Source organism: Amphiura filiformis, chromosome 19, assembly GCF_039555335.1.
Source record: "Amphiura filiformis chromosome 19, Afil_fr2py, whole genome shotgun sequence".
Lineage (NCBI taxonomy): Eukaryota > Metazoa > Echinodermata > Ophiuroidea > Amphilepidida > Amphiuridae > Amphiura > Amphiura filiformis.
Window position 1 is genome coordinate 24,238,406 of NC_092646.1, and position 23,391 is coordinate 24,261,796.

Below are 23,391 nucleotides of genomic sequence, written 5' to 3' on the forward strand. Positions count from 1 at the left end.
GTTGGTACAGTTCACAGATCCTTGAAGATATTACTCAAAATTAATATATAAAATGCAATATAATTCCAAAATTATATGTCCATACAAAATAAAAAGCACATGTGTAGAATCCTGGTGCTTAGCTGGTTACAACAGTATAAAATTTATGTGGTATATGAGTTTGGGAGCTCAAGAAGTGTGTGTGTGCACTCTTGACTCTAAGCTAACTTTACATATTTTGACATGGAATAACATTTTCTCTAATTAACGGCCGGGTTCATCACATTTTCTGAAAGCCGGTAGTAATTAGAGGTCTTTTTTACAATGATAATTCTCATAAAAACATCACTAGTACCATCTTAGCAGTCAACTGCGGAGCTCACAAACAAAAAGGAATACATACAAGTGGGGTAGGAGAAAGACTAATCATCATGCATGCATGCATGCATGTGAAAACATTAAAAAATGGCACTTTTCAGCGACATTCCAAAATGCAAATGGATAAATAATCTCAAAGTAGATTATTTCTGGTTGATACCTTTGTTATCTCTAAGATGTAATGTCTTGTGCAGAAATTGCAACATATATACAAACCTTTGTAATATTACTCATTGCATATGATGACAATTAAATTGCAGAAAAGTGCCAATTTTTTCATGTTTTTACATAATGCGCAATGGTTAGTCTTTACTCCTCTCCTCTTGTACATACACTTTGTGTATATGTGAAAATGTTGAACAACCTCCAATGATCATTAATCGAATATGGCGGATTTCACCTTTTCGTTTCCCATGCACACATTTACCGCTACATATTAAGGCTTAAAGTTTTAGGCTATATGAAGCCCGCAAGTTCAGACAGTCTAAATCAAAGATTTTTAGATGTCTATTCTACATTTGAAAGAAAGAAACATAAAATATTTCAGCCTTTGACTTCAGTTAATTTATAGTAAAATACTGAAAAGAGAGCATGGTACACCAACTTCATGTGGGGAAACAACTCAAGTAAAGTGGGGACAACAAACAACAAATGTAGGTACATTTAGTACATGTAGGCAGGGTTCGGTTTTTGCCCGCAAAAAACTGTTTTTGCTGGCAAAGTGGCAAAAACCTGGCAAAAACTGTTTTTGCCAGTTTTTGCCTGGTTTAAACTGGCAAAAACTCACATATACCGTATTGTTTGTAATAAACGCCCCGGGGGCGTTGCATTTTTCCAAAAGGGGGGCGTTTATTGGAAGTGAATTGTCAGTGAAAAAAGCTTAAAAATCGGGTTCAATTTCCCGATGGTGCTCCTATTAAAAGGAGGGATTCACGACTATACATTGTACATGATGGCGGCGCCCACGGAAAAAGATATTTTCGTGGGAAATACAACAAAATTACTCCTGTAAGTGCATGGAATTAGTGAAATTCTACCATAATAAGGCAATGAAATGGATGGGAGTTGAGTCATAATATGTTTTGTCCATTCAATATAGCGATCGTGACTGACATGACTGATGCAAGTTTTAAGCTTACCTACACGATATGGCATGGAAATGTTTGCATTTTTGTCAATTTTTCACAGAAAAATTGGAGGGGGGCGTTTATTAGAGGGGGAGCGTTTATTACAAACAATACGGTAGTCACTCAAATATTAAAAAGTGGCACAGAAAGCTCACAAACAGTAACACACAACTTTTAATGAATCACCAACATATTTTTTGTCTCATCAAGTCCTTGAAATAAAAAAGTTTTGAATTTTATACATGCCATATATTTCAGTTAAATGTACTTGAGCAATGAAAACGCATGTCGTTAATTTCTTAATATATTGCTTAACTTATAATTAAAAAATCTGGCCTTGTTACACTCTGGAACTTATTTTTGTAACTTAATAATTTGTTTTGAGATGAAAAAACTGAACTATAAAATCACTTTTTTAGTTTCTGCCATTTTTGCCGGCAAAAACTGTTTTTGCCAAGTGGTTAAAACCGCGGTTTAAACCGCTTTTTTTTCCACCTGCGGCAAAAACCTGCAAACCCTGCATGTAGGTAAAGTTTGATAGCCAAAAATTACCAATTCCACAGCCCACAGAAGTTTTTTACATGCAAAAACATAGGGGAGGAACAGGAATACATACATAAGTACACTTGGAACAAGTGATGAGAATCACTATATATGCACATAGGCAGATGAACTGAACCAAATAATAACAAGGAATTGAAGAAATAGCAAATGTTGGTACAGAAGGAGGTGAAGTTTGATCGCCAAAAATGACCAATTTTCCAGAGCACACAAGGGTATAAACCAAGCAGACGAAAAACAACTAAGTTCAAACTAAGTTCGTAGAGCAACCACAAATTTTTCTTCTGTTGCACCAAATAGTTGCAAGATAGATCATCATTCGCCAAAATCAAATGTCAAGCCGGATCCTTCCATTTTGACTTTATACTGTGCATCAAGTCTGCTGCTTTGTTCATCACTGAAATAGTTCTTCCAATCTCCTATTTTCCCTGTAAAAATAAAGGAACAAAAAAAAATGATGTGAAATTGTGAATAGTTCAGAATGCTGAAATTTCAAAATCTTCAATATACGAGCGTATACATGATATGATATAGATAAAGTTATAATCTTAACACTCTCCAGGGGTGACACTAGAGGGGGGTATCACAATTTTGCCGGCAAAAATGTTCTTGTCGTCAAAATCATGTGATTGTCAGCATATGTACGGTATTAAAAGCTATGTGATTGTCGGCAAATTGCAAGAGACATATAATATATAGAAAATGTGTAGCGAAACTGTGCTGTTGTTACGTACTAGACCTATTGTGAATGTTATATTAGTTACTAATTACAAAATTTTTTAGATTCTTGAGCACAGTCCTGGCTAAAAAAAATTCACAAAATATTTCCGTCGGCAAAAAAATTTTTTTTTTAAGGAGACGATCCTGTATAAACAGTGATCGGAGTGCCCATCTCTCTTTCATTGGTGATTGGGCCAGACTCCTCCGTGTAATATTGCTATAGGGGGATCGCTACGCCTTACCCAAGGGCACAACACTATGGGGTCGTTGGGGCTCGAACCTGCAACCTTCCGATTATGAGTCGGAGCCCGTTCCGCTCGGCCACCATGCTCCTTCACTATAGTCTAAAGAAATCTAACTGCAGATATTTAAAAATCAAACATTCCAACAAAAATTACCTTTTCTCATAAACATTGCTTGAGGTTCATCACTTGTAGCGCCATCAACGGTCTGTTCTGGTTGTTGTTTTGGTTTATTGGGATCTGAATCCATAAAGCCTAGGGTGTCGGGATTACAGTTTCGGTTCTTCTTCATGCTATTGAAGGAACATTGTTCTGCTATGTGTGTTGTCATGGCAACTGTGAGATTTGCACCTAAGAAGTTGGCAACTTTGTTGATAGCATCATGTAGATCCTGTTAAGCAATCATAATAATAGAGGTTATCAATGTTACTCATGTATGACTTCTAACAGAAGGCGCTGGTTCCCGTAGACTTACTTGCATGACTTTGGCAGGCCACTTTGAAACAGTCATGTTTGTACATGCAGGAACTACTTTTGAAAATCCTAAACAAGGTATAACAGTCGCTCATAGGATATGCAGCTTATAGAACACAGATAACCTCTATTGAAGAGAAAAATTAAATACTGGTAATCATGTACAAACATTTAAGGGCTATGGTTGTGATGGTTGAAAAATTGGATGATGCACATTATTACAACATGTTTTTATATAAATTTAAACTTTACTTTCCAAGTTTTGCCATCAAATACATAGTAATTCATTCATAATTTGCCCATATCTAGGACTAAGTTGGTGATATGATGCTGATTGATGCATGCTAGGTATTTTGTTGTTGTTTTTTTTTTTTATTTTTTACACTTCTTGAGGGATCAATACTACAAATGGAGCTTTTTTTTTACTAGTTGAATAACATTCACTAATTATATCATACATAATCTGCAAAACATATGTGCAAAGTATTTCTTATTTCATTATTATCTGCAAAGTGCAAATACATGTGAAATTTCCTTGAATGATTGGCTAGCAGCTTAGGGGTGTAATTTTCTTTGCAAGGGGGTTCTGCTCCCAGAGGATGATTTAAGAACTACCCAGCAAGTCTTGCGGTTAGGATAGCTGTGTGAGTGAACATGACACCACTGCCCGCCCACTGCATAGAGTGTCATAGACGTGCATGGTTAAATTTAAATTTGGACTGATGTAATTACAATAAAAACACCTTCAAAAAGCTGGTCGATTTCACATTTTATATGTTATCTACAGAAGGTGTGAATTATCCTTTATGCATACATCACTTTAGATCTGAAATTGACCAAGTAATAATGACACACACACAATTCTAAAACAACATCTTTTGCACAGAGTTCAATGGGATTTGAAAAGTAAAGTGGCAGTTGAAACATGATGTTCTGCTCCCAAATATGCTGGTGACAGGTGTCAATGTTTTTGACCCCTCCTCTCATCTCAAGTTAAAACTTTTATGACCCTTACCCCTGTTGCACATCGACAAATGTAAAATAATGCAAAATTATGTGGGTTAGGGCAGACCCCTAGGAAGCCGAATTTGAGACTATTTGAAGGCATGTTTATTGTTTAATATACTCATTTTAATTAAATTATCCATTTTCAATTGTATTTGAAACAACAGAGCAACATATTTTGGTGCTAACAATCGTATGGCAGAACATTATGATCCCCTTTCAAAGAAAATGCAGCCCCTTTTCGAAGTTGAATTTACCTGTTTACTTACATGTTGCATGTCTTCATACTTCATAAACAGCACATTTTCCTCATGACGTCGATTCCACCAAAATAATGTGTGGTCAAACCAGGAGCCGTAGTCTACTGCATGGTTTAAAAGAACAAAAAACTTGAGTTAAGGGCGTACTACACCCATATATTGGTTTGATTGGTCTAAAAAAATATTTTTTCATTTATAGCTAGGCGATATATGCACGGATCATGTGAAATAATAAAATTATGAAAAAACTTTGTAAAAGTGTCCTGTTTCACCTTTTTGTCGTAAAGTTGACTGGTTGATAAGGACGCTTATTTTTAGCGATATTCCTGTAATACGTCTATCAGGCGGTGATGGAAGCGATATATCGCCAATTTTGAGGTCGCCATTGGATTAACACATAATCATGAAATCTTCACAAACAATTCTAAATTTGTTATGTGGTGTCAAAGCAAAATTATTTTACTCTAAAACCGTCTGGGTAATGACAATGTACCACACTGCAAGTATGTTAATTTTCCATTTGTAATTGCTAACCGTGTATTTTGAATGGGGCTGTCAGCCTGTATCTTCGCCAGCCTCGTACGTCACATGTTCCGCTTCCTATGCCACCTGCGTCAATACTAATATTGACAGAATTTAAAAAGAAGAACCATGAAGCACTGAACAAGTTGTACTCCCTCTGACAAAAAATGAAAGAAGAAATGGGGGGGGGGTAGTAAAGGAAAATAAAAGGGGAAAGGAGCCTAAAACTAGTGTAACATAGCATTTTTTGTTCGCTACGCGCGCACATTTTTCTCATATAAAGTCTTTTTTGGAAACTTGAAGACTTTAACATTGAGTCGTTCTAAAAATACACAATATGTATAACATTCCCATCTTTTGAAATATAGAATAAAGCTATTTATGCATGGTATGATTGAGGAAATTTTGAGTCTAAAAACCTTGCTCCTGAGGAAGAAATCACAATTTGCACCCCTGGTCCAATTCAAGCCATTTATTTGGTGCATCATTTTTACACTATTCAAATCAATTGCTTAAAAAAAAGGGCCCAAACTCAATTTGCAAAATTCGAGATTCGTAAACATGGTAAAAGCCGTGCATAAATCGATGAAGTCGGCAGGAATAATGACTTTGGTGGCAAAATGTGACGGACCCTGCATATCGGCGGGGCGCAGTAATTTTCACATGCTTTAGGATGCGGACCCGCCTTCAAGCCCAATGCCTAAAATAATCGCAGGCCATTATTATAGGACCTACTTCAAATCGACCCGACTGTGCGGGTTTTATTAAGCATGGGCCTACTCAATTACGTGAAATTTTAACCTTCCTTTTCTCTTCTCCTTTTCTCCCTTTTCTCTTCTCCTCCCTTTCTCTTCTCTTCTCTTCGCCTTTCCTCTTTTTTTTTTTTTGGGGTAGCGGTCAGTCGGCGTGCCCCCTAAAATCTGCGCCTGAAATGAGTAGGATGTGTTTGTTCAGGGATGCGGGTACGTGTGGCTGTAGGCCTACCACATTAATGAACTAAACTTACTCTTTGTGGGATTACGAATCGTAAACACAAACAACACAGGTGATAATAAAACCAGTAGCAAACATCACTTTAATCAACTAGATGCAACAAGCTTAATAGGCCCCCTACAACTTTCTTTTTAAAGCCTTGTAGGCCTATACGATCGTTTCAAATTTTTAGATTTTTTTTTTTTCTTCCCAAATGATAAAATAGGCCTAGTTAAAGGCCCATTCAGTGATTTTCTTATCCGGACGATAGTAAAAATCATCAAAATTCAGATTTTTGTACCTTTGTCATTGTCATAGATGTGCTAAACATAGCCTGCAGTGGTTCAGCCGAAAGACATTTTACGTTATTAATCTGTAATTTAGATACTGACAGTATCGTGTATTTGAATGTGGCTTCAACTTCGTCAGTACTGCTGGGTTGTTTTTTTTCGTTTTTGCCAAATTTGTCATTTCAAAAATACCAAAAGACAATTTCAATGCCTTCAGATATCCGCCATTTTGGATTTTTGCCATTTTTTTGCATTTTGAAACCAAAGACCAATTTTTTCTTCATTTTTTAAAGTCCCCAATTAATCTCTATGCAATTACCTATCATGTTATGGCTTGGCTTCGATTTAGTTTTCTTCTTCTGACAATTTTAACTTTACGGCCACCATCTTGGATTTTGAGCTGAATTTTCATAAATTTTCAAGTTTTACCGGATTTTTAAGCGAAGGCGATTTTTTCTTCAAATTTGGCAGTCGCCAAGTAATCCTTGTACAATTATCGTCCATATAGTACATGCAAATTGGTTGGCTTCGACTTTATCTTTTTTTGAACTTTTTTGAACAAGTGATCGCGGTCTATGTAGGCCTACATCAACCCCTGTGATCCTACAAACAATTTTAATTTTTTTACACTAACTGCGCTGGGATCACTGAATGGGTCTTTAATATACAATCATTATGAAAGTTCCCAATACATTTGGAAGCGAAAAACATTGGAAATTTGCAAAAAAAAACCAGCATCATAAACTTCACCTCTATCACTCGAAATATCACGCCATCAGGCATGGTATGCCGATGAGTGTATATCCCATACACAATCCCATTCATTCATTCATTCATTCATATTTATTCGCAAAATCGACAAGAACAATAAATATAATCAATCACAAATTATCACAAATTTAGCATAGGCCTATATGAAATACATGGATACAAGCAAAGACACCAAAAAACCGAAATGCTAGGATAACCCATAAAGTCTAGCTGCAAATGGGGGGACAATCCATTGGAATTAAATCACTATACCACAAACAATTTATTCGCTACCTGAAGTTGCTAATAGAGAATGACAGATTAGAATATTTGCTTATATTTGTTTTCAATTTTCAAATATTTTTGTTTTCAATACGTTTCATAATAGTACATTTTATTTTTGCTATCTGTCAAAAGTAGTTGATACCAATTACGATACCACTGGTATCGTAATTGTAGCAAGTACCGCCCAACACCGCAATGCAAATTGCAGTTAAAATGGCGACGTTTATTTATGGAAATATCATACACTGGCAGCGGTTGTTTCAAGTGAAAATGGAGTGGATTGAGGTGTCCGATGTAAGTACAAATGGTGGCATATTAATTATACTCCAACATACACTGGTTATGTTCCCATTTTAGTTGATTTTGTGCAATAAGTTGCAGAAATTAACTAATTGTCCCAAACACATACTTGCCGTATACATCGCTTTCACGTTATATTCAATGTTCGTGTTTTACTTAGTCTGACGGCCCTAAAAATCATTTAATACTTAAAACCAAGACATTGACTGTTCTTTAATTTCAACCTTATCAAACCTGAAACAAATATGCTGCCTTGCGAACACAAATTTTGCATATCATTGTCAACTGGAAGGGGGAAAATAAGTTTAATTTCATTGATAACATGAAATTGATGCATATTAATGTTTTCAAAGCTGTGCATAATTAATTAATTTCCCCAAAAAAATAAATTTTATAGTTTTAGCGTCTGTCATAAATGCTTAACATGTGTGTGTAATTTGATTTACAATAGCAATTCTGAAATTCTCAAGAAACTCGATTTCATGAATGCATGCCTATGTACCTCTTCCGGGCTTCTACCTTTAAAAGCATGTAAGCTACATTGATACCGATGTCACCAATAGAACGAGAAGATTTGCCCCTTTATTTTGCATACCACTTTGACCAATTTTTTTTTCTGATTTCTTCACAAAATGCAAAAAATCCAATGGGTGTAGTACCCCCTTAATAAGTAAAAACTGAATAAAATGATACACATATAAGCTGGTTCCAATTTCACCAGTCCGGGAGCTGTGATCAGTTGAAAAACCATTTATCCTATTGTACCAAAATTTGCCTGTTAACCCTCTCCACGTGGGTGTTGACTGCAGGCGACAACTTTACAAATTCAAAAAATGTCAGAATTGTATGAAAACATTTTTATGACTATTTTTGGAATCTGCATGAAAAATACATTAAACTGGGTACAAACAAGCCTAGTATTGGTTCAGTGTTTCCTGAGATAGCCCCGTATTTTGAGAACTTTGACTTTTTGTTTTTAAAAGCCTATGGCCAGCACACTGGAGGTGGTGCACAAAACAAGGGTCAGTTGGGATATGGATGGAAACCATAACCAAACAATGCATAACATAACTGTGTTTTATTTTAGACAACGTTTCCAAGGGCTATTTGGACCAAAATAATTATTATGAAATTGACCAGTGGCATATCGTGGCCACTCCTACCTCCCCCCCCCCAATATTTTCCTTGTCCCTCCCCCACTTTTGAGACAAAACCCCAAAATTATGTAAATTTCCACTTTTTGCGGCATCCGCAAATTTTGTTGATTTTGTCCCCCCCGAAATCCACTTTGTTTCCCCTAAAAAATCCTGGTGCCGCCACTGGGGGTCACCAATTTTTTAATATTAAAGAATTATAGGTGTTAAAGCCAACACCCCCACAAATATGCGCTTGTTGACACATGTTCAATGTTTAGACAATTTTAATGTTACCTTGGTCCACATTTTGCGACACTTTCTAACACACTGGAGGCGGTGCACAAAACGGCGAGTACCCGCTAGTCCGAAGGACCGCTAGTCCGAAGGTTTGCTAGTCCGAAGGTTCGCTAGTCCGAACACGTATTTCAATGGAGGACGTGACGGTCGCTATTCCGAATTCGCCAAAAGGTTCGCTAGTCCGAAAAAAAGGTTCGCTAGTCCGAAGGTTTCGCTAGTCCGAAGGTTCGCTAGTCCGAAGGTTCGCTAGTCCGAAGGTTCGCTAGTCCGAATTTATTAAAAGGTTCGCTAGTCCGAATTGTTAATCAGGTTCGCTAATCCGAATCAAAAAAGGTGCTCTAGTCCGAATTTTGAATAAGGTCCGCTAGTCCGAATTTTATATAAGGTTCGCTAGTCCGAATGATAAATAAGGCCCGCTAGTCCGAATTCTAAATAAGGTCCGCTAGTCCGAATTTTCTTTAAAGAACCTGATCACCGCCACCATACACCGGTCTCAAAATGTATTGGAGGTGTTTGATCAAATATAGCGTGTTACCTGAGTAGGTGCACACAGGTTCACAACATTGTTCATGTTTTGCATTGTTTCTTTAAAAGTAATGATGGCAAGTACATAAAAGTATACATTTTCAGAAAGGAAACAATGCAAGTAACCCAATAAGTTTCCAATCGATGAAAACTGTATATTTATGTTCTAAAGACACAAAGTATCATGGTATAGATGCTGTTTTTCTAAAGTATTTGAATATTTATTCCTTTTACAAATTACTGATGTAGGTTTTGCAGAATGAATGAAATTGCAATCAAATATACACCATCGCCTCAATAGTAATGGATATAATTCAAAACAACAACGAGAGCTAGGCCTATTATGAATGTCTAAAATACAAACTTTTCTATTTATTTTATTTCTTCATTGATTACTTTCTCTATAAATCCTTCCTTTTATTCTTTCTTTCTTTCTTTCTTTCTTTCTTTCTTTCTTTTTTCTTTCTTTTTTCTTTCTTTCTTTCTTAAATTCGACTAGCGGACCTTATTTAAAATTCGGACTAGCGAACCTTATTAATAATTCGGACTAGCGAACCCTAAGTCAAATTCGAATTAGCGGACATGATTTTAAATTCGGACTAGCGAACCTTATATATAATTCGGACTAGCGAGCCTTATTTAAAATTCGGACTAGCGAACCTTGTTAAAAATTCGGACTAGCGGACCTTATTTAGAATTCGGAATAGAGAACCTTCGGACTAGCGGACCTTCGGACTAGCGGACCTTCGGACTAGCGAACCTTCGGACTAGCGAACCTTCGGACTGGCGGGCCTTCGGACTAGCGGGCTGTAACCCACAAAACAAGGGTCAGTTGGGATATGGATGGAAACCATAACCAAACATATTCTTCACAGCATTAGGTAACAAAACAAGAAATATGGTGCCTTTTTAGGGATCAGATTTTGTAATAAAGTGATAAGGGGTGGGGAGGGGATGTTAACATGGTTAATGATTAACCGGATCTACTTCAGTCCACAACATAATCCAATCTAAATGCTTACTATTGCCAGTTATAAAATCCTCAATGAAACTCTCCCAGTCCTTGTATGTTTTTAGCGTAATGTCCTTCTGATGCATGTGAAAGTAAGATACGGCAAGATCTTTGGGGTTCCTTGCAATGTAGATCACTTTTGGTTTCTTGTCAAATAGTTGCTTAGGGAGCATAGCGCTTGGTAAATGTGTCTTGATGGTACGCGGTGATGGCACATGATCAAGAAGTCGGTGGGTTGGTGGCAGGAGATCTAACTGTAGAAAGCAAAGAGCGAATGAATGTTACAATTTTTTTTAATGAAGGTGACTTTTAGTTTTTGTCATGATACAATACAACATAAGAGAGAATGTAAACTTTAGGTTTCATTTAAAAGCTGTTTATGGAGTGTAGATATCTTACCCCAATTTCATCCACTGTTTTACACTTTTCGCTTTTTCATTCAGTAAATGATAGTTTTAGGAAAGCTTGTTACATTTGTGCTGCGGGGGGTACTTGGATCTTGGATTATTTTTCAACGGGGATGTGCGGCTCGAGCTTCAAAACCCATTTCCAAGGGTCATTGTACCGAAAATAGGGACCCATATCTAAGGATTTTCAGGAAATAAGGACCCATATCTAAGGATTTGAGCTTGAAAATAGTATATTTTTCACACATAGCATGGAAAATTTAAAAGGGACACCCATGTCTAAGGATTTTTTGTTCAAAACATTGACCCATGTCTAAGGATTTTTTGTGGAAAACCTACATTCGAGCGGCCACATCCCCGTATTTCTTTACTATGTGAGTAACCCCTCCAGGCGTTTGTGTATGCTTTCTGTCAGTATTTAACTACCTACATCTATTTGGTAATGTCAATAAACTGATTAAGGGGGTACTACACCCCTGTGGTAAATTTGTGACTATTTTTGAATTTTTCTCCAATTACTCCACTGAAATTTCAGTGACTCAAGACAAGCGGTTCAGTATATATGATAGGAAACGAGGTACATCCTAGCAGTACCTCATTTCTTATCATAAATAACAAACCGCTTGTCTTGGGTCACTGAAATCCCAGTGTAGTAATTGGATTCCTTGCCCCTATAATATACATAACTTTTGTTATCACTGTGTTATTAGTTTTCGAGAAAAATTCAAAAATAGTCACAAATTTACCACAGGGGTGTAGTACCCCCTTAATCAGTTTATTGACATTACCAAATAGATGTAGGTAGTTAAATACTGACAGAAAGCATACACAAACGTGCAAAAATAGACACAAATTTATCGAGGGGTGTAGTACCCCCTTAATTTTATTTATAATGAATTTTAAACAAAGCAACTGTGGAAACACTTACTTGTGAGTAGTGTTTAACCCATGACATTTCCAGGAATGGAAATTTAAAGAAAAGATGAGTATGCTCTGCATCGTTGGAATCATCTTTACCGGTCTCCTTAAGAATCATGGAAATAATCTGCTGCATCCAGGTGGTTCCTGCAAATTAAAACATATGCACAATTAAGCCTCAAAGATAAATTGTTTGATTGGCGTAAAAAAAATTAGGGTAGGTAGGTCGGGATTTTTTTTTTTTTTTTTTTTTTTGCTTTTTAAGCTGTAAATGGCATTCGATAAAGCCATTGGGATTTTGTTTTCTATTTTTTTATAATTTCTTTAAATTTTTTTTATTTTTTTATTTTAAAAAGTCTACTTGGGCCTACTTTTAGGGTCGGTCGGGTTATGCCAATCAAACATTTTTTTTGAGGCCTTTATGCAAATGTGATCATAAAATCAGTCATTTGTTTCGCAAAATCAGCAACAACTAAACCACTGTATAGAGAAAAAACTTAACCCTCTCTGTGCGGGTGTCAAATGTAGACAACCAAATTTTATCAAATTTTTTGAAATTGTACATTTTCATACCATATTTGGAAGCAGTATGGATAATGCATTAGAATGAGTACAAACATGCCTAGTATTGGTTCCAGTGGTTCTTAATATAGCTCAATATGTTTAGATTATAAGTACATAAGAGTGAATAAGACCTGCTACAGAAGATATACACAACAGTAAAAACCAAACCACAAAATAAATGTTCAATTGACGAAAAATTGCAGTTTTGATATAAAAGTAGATCTATTTTCAGAGGTTCATTTCATTTCAATTGATTTGCCAGATAAAAACAATCAACGTAAAACAAAAGCATGTTTTGCACGCTAGAATTTTAAGATGTTACAGACGGTGACACTGAAGACACCAATACATGATGAGGAATTCAAACATTTCTCCCTGGGTGTGTGGGAGACAAGATAATTATAGAAACCCTGGTATTAGAGAGCCTCTGGCAGGGATAGCCAAGGAGTTGTTTTCTATTCTTTCAATACAACAAAACAATATGCTGCAAATGTTAAAATTGGAGCTATGGGTTTCTCAATTAGATTATTTTCCCTTATATTCAGGTTGACTTTAGCCATTATTGTTTTAATGACTTAAACAACAAAAGACTTACAAATTTTACTTGATTGAGTTACAAATATCAGCTGGATTTAACCGAATTAAAGGTGGGTAACCTGATTGACAGCCTCATCCCACACTTAAACCCATCAAAATGCAGATTTTAGTATCAGGGGAAAGCTCATATTTTTTAGGCGTTCCAACTCGGTATATTTCTTAAGAAATCATAAAGAAACTGTCAAATTTAATAGTCTCGACTGTTGTATACCACGTTTGAGACTAATTCAACAGATTTTTGATGATATTTTCGGTTATACACCGATTTGTAATGCCTATTTTCAATATGTTAATGAGCAAAATAGGGTTTTTTCGTTTGATATCAGTATATTTCATTTTCATGATCATGATGATTATCATTGATAAAAACACTGTAGACTACCAGTATTACGCTGTATTAGTGTCAGTAATTCCACAAGGAATTAGTCACCTTTACAAGAAACTTAAAAATATATCGGGTCACCTTTAAGGGAAAACCAATTAAAAAGAGTGTACAAGTCTGCTGAAGATGCTAGTCGACCTAGCGAAATACATTCAAGGTGTAGTGTTGAAGTTTAATGCTTTCATTCAATTAAAAAAAGGAAGAACCATAACATTGTATAAATATTTGTGAGGTAATGTATTACAACCTCCAAGTATGCCAAGTAATATCAAATATATATTTTTCCCCTACTTTTTTATCAAGTAATATTCGTTCCCATATTGCCCCCCCATTAAAAACCCAAAATTATGAAAATGTCCACTTTTTTTTTTTTTTTTTAGCAAAATTGGTTGATTTTGCCCCCCCTGAAATTCACTTTGCTCCCTCAATCCCCCGAAAAAAAATCCTTGCGCCGCCACTGCATATTGCAGGTTATGACAGCTTGAAAATCCCATCAAAATTGGACTTCCAGTTCCTGACATATGATAGTGTCGCTGAAAACAAAGAAAGTGAACACTTTTTAGACAGGTCTTAATCAATTCTATCGACATCTGATACATAGTGCTTGATTGCATCGCCTATCGGATATCTGGCATTTTTTGGTGTAACTTTCTTGTGTATACAGTCTCTGAAATAGATGACAGGCCAGGGCATAGCCAGGATTTGACAAAAAGATGCATTTCTTTCAAATCAGACCTTAAAAATGGCCATGGATGTGCTGTTTTTGGCCTTATTTCACCTAAAGACCCAACAATATTTCTTATGTTTTATACCCAGGAGTAGATCCAGTTTTTTTTTTGAAGGGGGCCACTCATGAAATATTTTCCGGTGCTAAATACCTTTTGATGCCCAAAATTGATGGCAAATAAAACACTAGCCATTCTGTTACCGTAGAATTCCACCTGCAAGTGTAAATGAGGGTTTTAGTGAAAACCAAAGGCAGACCTTACACAAAAACGTTACAATATATTGGTCTTACAATAACACATGTTTGTACAGATACCTGTATCACTGTAAACACACACAAAAACTCATTTGGAGGCATATGTGCTTGTAGATGAAATTCTAACAGTATTTGGCTTTAAAAAGTCAACCTACTTTTTTTGTGGTTTGTTGTTAATACACCCATATCATCTAAGGCCAAAAAAAAGGTTTGTCTCAAAGCTCACAAGCAAGATTTGTAAAATCGTGAGATTTGGAAAAAAACAAAACAAAAATTTTTTTTTATTTCAAACAAAATTTTTTTTTAGTTTTTCCAGAAAAATTCGCGAAAATACCATGAAAAAAAGTCGGAATAAAAAAATATAAAAATCGCATTTCGCATTTGTTTTCAAACCACTCGTGAGCTTTGAGACAAACCATTATTTTTTTTTGCCTAATATCCCTTTGTTTATGTCTCTGGTCACTTAACCAAAAGCACACTGACCGTCAAGGTCCAGGATGGGATGCCGGTTAGTGGGGGTGGGGTGGGGGAGGCAGTGGATGCCAAGCACAAAAATGGTTAATTATTGCCTTATTGATCTGCTTCACATATATCAACATCAGCCATATTTGGTCATGTAATAAAGCCAAAAAAAAAACATTTTTAAGAGTGTCTCTGGTGCATAAAAGTATAGGAAACTCGAAACTTTAAAGCATGTTTTTTGGAAGAAGGAAGTGCTTTTTATTAAAAGTGTAGAACACGCCGGGAGCTTTGAAATGACCCCACCGGGACCCTTGCTGGCCTCGGACCCCCCCAGGTTGGGTCAACCTGTGACATCTCTGTCACTAAAAAATAAATTTTTACCTGCTTTTGGGTAACTGATGAGGAAGAGGTCATCCTGCCTGACTTCCAGGACTTTGATTTCCCTCAGAGAGCTGGCAGGTGTAACTTTGAGGAATAAGATGCCTTCATAGGTGTGCATTAATTCATCATCATCTGAAGGGAAGTAAGCTGGCAATGATTGGAACTTCTTGGTAAAATCTGAAATTTAACAAAAATATTAAGGGGAAAAAGGTGTGAGGTGTGCAGTCGATTTCACTATAAACAGTTGCCACACATCATCTCAACTCATGACCCAAATCTGTCGTAATTAAGTCTTCCATAGGATATGTTTAGGTTTGGACTTGGGTTGGGTTCAATGACGATGCATGAAATCCATCCTTGCCTGGTGATATGTACATGTATATGCAATAGTTTTGCATCAAGTTAATGAATCTGCAAGATTTTGTTTCAAACATTGTGGCCATATTTGGGTGTAGTCTCCTACACAGCCAGTTTGCGTCGGTCTGACACTCGTCGATCCTATAGCCACATACAGTCTGGCTCAAGACTAATTTGGGTGCATATTAGTTGTGCACTAAATTATTCTTGTTTATTAAAACATAAATCAAACAAACAAACAAAAACATAAAACAAACAAATCAATTGATTTGTAGAACACAATGAAATTAAACAGGATAGAGCAATACCGTAAACGTTCGCCTAATGGCGCTTTTGGATTCTTAGAAATGTGAGAGCGCCATCCTTGTAAAATCTCAACAGCATTAAGGATACGTGTATGTTAAATTGAGCAACCTGGACATAATGCCTCAGAAAAAAATATCGTGACTTTAGGTCACTAGGTTAGTTGCTAGAGCAGCAAATGTTTTGGGGTTTCTTCGGGTATTCTTTCTCAAAGTGTCATTGGACTTAATTTGTAAATCGATTCATACGTTATACTCATTTTGGTAAATCTTTTTATAACATTGTAATTTCTTCATATTTTTTAAATATTCTTCAGTTCAAAATTACACCTTCTATTGTCTGACCCGTTAGCTCAGTCGGTAGAGGGTGCGCCTTAAATGATGAATGGTACTTGTTCGAATCTTGATTTCTGCCCCCACTTTTATGTGAAGAAGGGTCAAGAAATGTTTTTGGATTTTGTCCCTATTTTACGATATTGTGAATTTTTTTTAATTTAATTTTAATTTTCTTATTTTTTTTTAGATAAATAGGCACTGCGAACAATGGCAACAAAAACCGCTGACAAAATTGGCTCCACCTGCTACCTATCAATGCGTGATATATTCCACTACATTTAACAGTTAAATGACCTTTGAAAAATAGAACGGCCTCAATGTTTCAAATTGTGTAACTACATTACTTTATTCGTTTATGCATTATCAATGCGTGATATATTCCACTACATTTAACAGTTAAATGACCTTTGAAAAATAGAACGGCCTCAATGTTTCAAATTGTGTAACTACATTACTTTATTCGTTTATGCATTATAAATGATCAGCTATTTTTTCTTTTCTTAAAAGGGTCGAACCCAAGTAGATCAGACCATTGATCATATAACTATCAGACCAAGGAGTAGTTACGTAACTCCGTGATGGTATCGGAACCAAGCACTGTTTATATGGCGATCATTACGATCACGCTATTTTGGTATGCCTTTTTTGTGTACTGATTGTTTCGATCGTGGTTCATTACTTAAGCGCGTGATCCCGTTGACATAGTAACATTTACGTAACTTCGATACCGGGCTTCGATACTGCATAGTTGTTGAGTGCACATAATATGGAAAGCCATTGGGGTATTGTGTGCATTCCAAAGCGCTTATAACATGTTCTCATTGTGTTGTGGAATCCTAGCCAGTATTCAGCGCTAGCGATATAGGTACGTTGCGATTATCGATTGGCTCCAAACAAAAGATTTGAACCGGTTTCTTCCCGTAATCATGACGCAGTGCAGTCCATTCAATCAAATGTTGTCATCAACCTATTTGATCGTAGTGCATTTTGTTATGTGTGTGAGACGAACTGTCGCGGTAGATGCAATCATGCTTTTATTGAATGCATTTGAGTAGTCCGCCACTAGATTTACGGGATGATACGTCATATGCACAGCCTCTATTGAGTTGGTCGTTGTATGATTTTGTTCGCTCACTCATTCAAATTTTATTTATATCATTTGAAGACTGAGCCTATTATGATACATCCTCCGTGGAACAGTTTCAAACAAATATAGCTAGGGATTATTGGGGCAGAGGTTATCTTTTGAATCCTCTTAGAGGGCTATCATTTTTTTCGTAAGGGGGTCCCATATTTACCAAAAGTCTTCGTCCATAAAATTGCGCACCCCCTTTTTCGGCAACAAAATTTTTATGATCCCAAACCCCATAATTCTATTGAAATCAGTCTTTTTTAATAAAATAACACACTTTCTGTGGTCATCGTGTGACTCCCTACATTTTGGTCATAAAACATTTTATGACCCCCTGCTATTATTCTTTCCAAGACTTTATGACCCCGTATATTTGGGACCCCCCTTTCGAATAAAATGATATACCTCTTATGACCACTGATGCATAGGCAAGGACACTCACTGAATTGAAAGACTTGTCGCACGCGACAGTTCGTCTCACACACATAACAAATGCCTATACAATGAAATAGGTTCATTACAACATTTGATTGAATGGATTGAGTTAAAATGAAAGTCTAAAATGAAACGAAAAAACAAAGAATCATGAAAAAAGACACATACAAGATAAAATAATAAAATAATATAAACAATGTTAAAGATAAAATCAAGAAAATAGAGAATAAAATTTCCTCAAATAAAAAAAAAAAAACATTGACAGACATCATAATCTGTCAGAAATTACTGCATGAGATTCGAACCATCAATCTTATCCACAAGTTCTCTTTATCTTCGCACTATAGTCTAATGCTCTGCTCACTGGGCCACAACGTATCAGGTGAATGATTACCGCATTATCATGAACAAGTTTGTTCGATCTTGCTCATAATTGTATGTGTCGATAGGTTTCATCCTTTAACTACACGTACCCTTAATGATCAGTGATAATAGTCGGCTTTTACAGGGATGGCGCTCTCTCATTTCCATTAACTCCATACCGCCATTAGGCGAACGTTTACGGTATACAATTTAAAATGTTACCAGAACTAAAAAAAGAAACATTAAAACTAATTTTGAAATCTAACATTTAAAGAAACAATATTTATTTAACCAATCTATACTAAACTTAACATTAACAAGAAAGATATTTTATAAACCCACTGATCAAAAGCAAATCCAAGCAAATAAAAACCTTGCCATCCATGATAAACTAAGAAGGTAGGAAATAATACATGTATTGTAATCAAATCAAATAAGTCTTACTGCAATATTCCAATTTGCATGTTGCTGATACACATCTGAAATCCATTTCTTGCATTTGTCTCAAATTTTATTTTACATATTATTTTTACAACAGTGATACCGACTTGTTTTTACTTTATTACAGTACATTGCAAATGTGTCAGCAAATATACATTATGTAACAAAAAGATGCGGAGAAATAAGCAAACAGAGAGTTAATTAAGATTCTGGGACAAGTGGGCATTGCCTGGAGGCAGTTTAAAGTCACATCCACAGATTCAGTGCGTGATAGCCAACTGAAATGTTCATCAATCTAACATGAAATGTTGAAGTCAAACAGTGTTTTATGAAAATGATAGGATCAAGCCTTGAAATAAGCAAGTGCCAGGAGCAAATTTGCCATTGTAAAGCCATCAGTTGCTCCTGGTTCTTGTCAAATTCACATGAACCAGGAGCTCTTGGTTCCAGTTTTGAACTTGATGCAGTAGTGCTGGTATGCTGTATGGTATGCAGAAAAGGATTTACTGTTTGAAAATTACTCCTGTTTCTTCAGAAAATGCTCCTGGTTCTTGTAGAATAACAGTGAACCAGGAGCAATGTTCAAAAACATCCTCCTGGTTCCAGTCTGCTTAGTTCAAGGTTTGAATAAGATTTGATAATTTTTCACCAGTTCTTGATCTATTGGTCCATCTGATGTGGATAAGTGTTCTGTTGCAAGCACATTATATTTAATTGCTAGATTTTACAGATTTGAAAATTATATTAATTTAAACTACCAAAATTATATATTCAGGGATGTAAGTTTTCTGGGGTTTTTTTTTTTTTTTGGGGTTCTAATCCAGATTTTTCTGGGGAATTTTTTTTTAAAAATTATTTTTTACATTTCCGGAAGTGGATGATGATATTTCATCATAAAAAAGCAAAAAAAGGGTGATACCCTTATAGCCTATTCCCCAATCCCTAGCATTGGCTAAAAAGATAGTGCTCTGATCAAGCGTTCAGCTTGCTCGCTCGCACCGTTTCAGGGTTGTTGTTTTTCCAACAGCTACTTGCAGACACTAAATGGCAATTATGTGACCCAATCTGATCTACCCAGGCTAAAGCCGGAAATGTTGAAAATTATTTAACTACCATTACTAACTTGCTCAATACCTACACTCAACTGATGTTGAATCCCAGTGTCTCTTGAATACTTGGTTGCAAAGTTATGAACCTTTTATATGTCCATTTTCTTGTCTTTTTTCTTGTTTTTTTTTTCTCCTCTCTTTTTGCCTATATCTCTGTTTCATTATTGCAGACTTTAGCCTGATTGGATCAGATCTGGTCACATAATGATGATTTATATTATGACATTACAAAATGATATGTCCAGTGGCAGCGCTTATTGGGGGGGATTTGCCCCCCCTATTTTTCTTGCCCCCAGTTTGTCCCCCCCCTCTTTTGAGGCAAAACCCCAAAATCACATCAATTTCCACTTTTTGCAGCAATTTTATGCAAAATTTGCCAATTTTGCCCCCCTGAAATTCACTTCCCCCCAATGCCCCCGGAAAAATTCCTGGCGCCGCCACTGGATATGTCGTAAAATTAACTTTTTGATGTGGGTATGAAGGGTCATCATAGACTAAATTTGTGCAGAAATGTTAAAACTCAATATTTATGAATAAAATGTCGCTTTAATACAAAACTGTTCTTTATGACTGATAAAGTGCTCCTCTGCGTGCAAAACTGTCAAGATTGAAAATGATTAAATATTACTAAATGTCAAAATGTAAATAAATTATTTTTCGGCTTATACATGTATGTATAGTAAAAGAAAACACAAATCTTGTAAAATATGCATTGTGAGTACAGTTTTATGTTCAGTTTCATTATTCAAATTTTATTCAATATAAATAAAAAAAGACAAATAAATTGAAAAAGAAACAAAGGCAACAGGGCAAGGCTTCAGGAGGTACAGCAAGTCTCAAACATCTTCATGTATACATCATAAATATAGAAATTACAACAAAAATTGAACACTGGTTATAAAAATACATTAAAATTTTAAATTGGCATTTCGTGATCCACAGCATCACCCCCCCCACTTTTCTCAAAAACGTTGAGATTTGTATACCACTGGAAACCTCTGACAACATGAATTACAGATTAATTCGTTTAGCAAAAATATCATGAAATTTGAATTATGTTCTGGTACATCAGATCGAATTGCAGCAGTTTAATAAACAAACATAAAATCATGCATAACTCGCAAATTATGCAAAATCAGAATCAACTGAAATTTTGGGAATAAGCTTTTTTTGTGTGGATATCTACTGAAAAATGTCATAAAAAGAGGATGCTAGGATCACGAAATACTCCTTCAAGTTGCTTTTATTCAAGTAATAACCAGAATTATATTTTGGTAAGAAATATAAAAACTCCCAATAATATGAGTACCATGCACAGTAAAACTCCATTTTGTATCAAATTCAGATAAAGTAAAAATGTGGCTGGACGCGGCGAATGAGCCGTAAACGCGGCAAACTTCATTTCGAGCTACAGGTGAAAATATATTGCAAATCTCGTATTTTGGCGAAGTTGAGATTTTTGCAGATTTGAAATGTTTAAGCTTTCTTCTAAACACATACAAAGTTTTATTTTAAAGAAATAAGTGGAAATATGAAATAATCTACATTTTCTGAGGCCCATCTGATGAATGGTCATATTGCTTCCCTAACTTTGAACGCGTTTTTCTTGGTTTCGCGTTTTGATTCATGACAACCTATAACAAGCCATAACTTCGCTTCTGATTGTCATATGAAGTTTATTGAGGTGTCATTTTAATTCCTGAAACATGCTCTTTGCAAATATGTAAAAAAGTACAAATGAACAGAGGGGGACTTTACAGCTTATTCGAGGTGTCCAGGCACAAATATGAATTGGAGTATCAGCCTACATGCATGTGATATTGATTTGGCATTGCCATTATTATAGACTGCACCTGCACCTATCTAGTCTAGAGGTTTGACGATCGATAAGATGAATATACGCAGAAACCCAAATTGTCTTGATGTGGTTTGCATTTCAAAATTCACTTATAACAAAATTTCACTGTGGTACCCAGTATGCAAAATTGTAATACATTTCTAGCATTTTCCTATTTTGTATTTCACCCCAACCAGTTTTGCAACACATTTTCAAACAATTATTTTGAGACCCCAAAACACTTGTGAAGAGAGGGTTTATCTAATAGTGTAAGAAAGCACGAAATACTAATAGGATTAGAGTTAGGGTTAGGATTTAGGGTTAGGATTTAGGGTTAGGATAAGGATAAAGGTTAGGGTTTAGGATTAGAGTTAGGATTTGTTTGGTGTTCTCTTTAAATACACAAAGGATACACCGTAGAGAGCTAGGAATATAAGTAAATAAATAAATAAAATATTTCAAACATACCTTCCCAATCCACCATTGTCAACTTGAAATGTTCCGACCACTTTGACGATTAAAAAGTTAAGAAACCGGCCACCATGCATTTAATTAAAACTGAAAAGTGTAATAATGTCCTTCTTTCCTCCAGTAGGTTAAAAAATCCCTGGTATGTCCAAGTTAAAAAGTACAGCAACACCTTATCAAAATGCCTCAACCAGCAAACTATATCCCGGTCTGCATGAAAATTGCTCCGAACTGCTCATGGTTTGATTACATTAAATTCATGTTCCTCAGGCTGTGCTGCGTAAGAAACATTTGTTGTGCGTGCATGCATGCTGCCGACACACCAGCGCCACTTCGATGTCTAGCTCTCTTTGGTTTTCTCTCTCTCATAGATAAGATACGGTTACAGATACATGAGAGAAATCCATTGGATTGCAATCAATAAATCGCTGAAGGGACGAAAGTTTGCTTTTCCAGTACTTAACCCTCGATAGCCTTACAGATGCAGGTGCGCTGTAGATGGTTTTTCCCTGTACACGATTAGTTTGGATTGATTTATAAGCTCAACAAGTTATTTCTGCAGGTGGATAATATTTTTTTAATCATCCTGGGTTTGATAAACACAGGCTATGATGACCAGACAATCATGCAAATTGATCCACAAATTGAGAGAATTATATCAAGTTTTGATCACCAGCAGTGGGTGGAGTGTATGTTGTCCCAGCGACACTAGTTGTTTCTGCAAGTGGATAATATTTTTTTAATCATCCTGGGTTTTATAAACACAGGCTATGATGACCAGACAATTGTGCAAATTGATCCACAAATTGAGAGAATTATATCAAGTTTTGATCACCAGTGGGTGGAGTGTATGTTGTCCCAGCGATATTATTCACAGGTTGTTCACCTATGTGTGGAACAAGCAACAGTTTCTGAAAGCTGACCTGTGTATATCTGATTTGTACAAATCAAGTCTACAGTCTAAACCAACTGTGTGTAGTAGACTGGTAGCAGGGTCAAAACGGTCAAGGTGTAGTTTTGGAATGTTTGCCTAGACTTGATCGAAGACTGCACAAGTTATGTAATATGACTTTGAGTTAGTCC

At 35.9% G+C, this 23,391-nt stretch overlaps 2 protein-coding genes across 3 annotated transcripts in view; one reads left to right on the plus strand and one right to left on the minus strand.

The window, feature by feature from the left end:
- The window catches only part of LOC140141094 (histone deacetylase complex subunit SAP18-like), a 49,737-nt gene that overhangs the window by 16,101 nt on the left and 10,245 nt on the right, over positions 1–23,391 (plus strand). The gene's annotated exons all lie outside the window — the stretch shown is intronic.
- LOC140141093 (sulfotransferase 1A3-like) lies at positions 1,316–23,304 on the minus strand. 2 transcript variants are annotated; one of them, XM_072162869.1, is made up of 7 exons: positions 22,309–23,304; positions 15,529–15,705; positions 12,171–12,307; positions 10,846–11,089; positions 4,744–4,850; positions 3,164–3,398; positions 1,316–2,473 (listed from the first exon to the last, which is right to left on the minus strand). In XM_072162869.1, the coding sequence occupies exons 1-7, from the start codon at positions 22,322–22,324 to the stop codon at positions 2,361–2,363; spliced, it is 1,029 nt and encodes a 342-aa protein (XP_072018970.1). In that variant the 5' UTR covers positions 22,325–23,304; the 3' UTR covers positions 1,316–2,360. The 2 variants fall into 2 exon arrangements, with proteins under 2 accessions (XP_072018970.1, XP_072018971.1); XM_072162870.1 differs by having other exon boundaries at positions 4,756–4,850; positions 22,309–23,302.

Excerpts from the sequence above, each read along its gene's own strand:
- LOC140141093 (XM_072162869.1), bottom strand. Across the intron at positions 12,308-15,528 it reads CATCAGTTACCCAAAAGCAG|GAACCACCTGGATGCAGCAG; the intron begins GTAAAAATTTAT and ends TTTAATTTGCAG. Across the intron at positions 4,851-10,845 it reads GGATTTTATAACTGGCAATA|TAGACTACGGCTCCTGGTTT; the intron begins GTAAGCATTTAG and ends TAAACCATGCAG.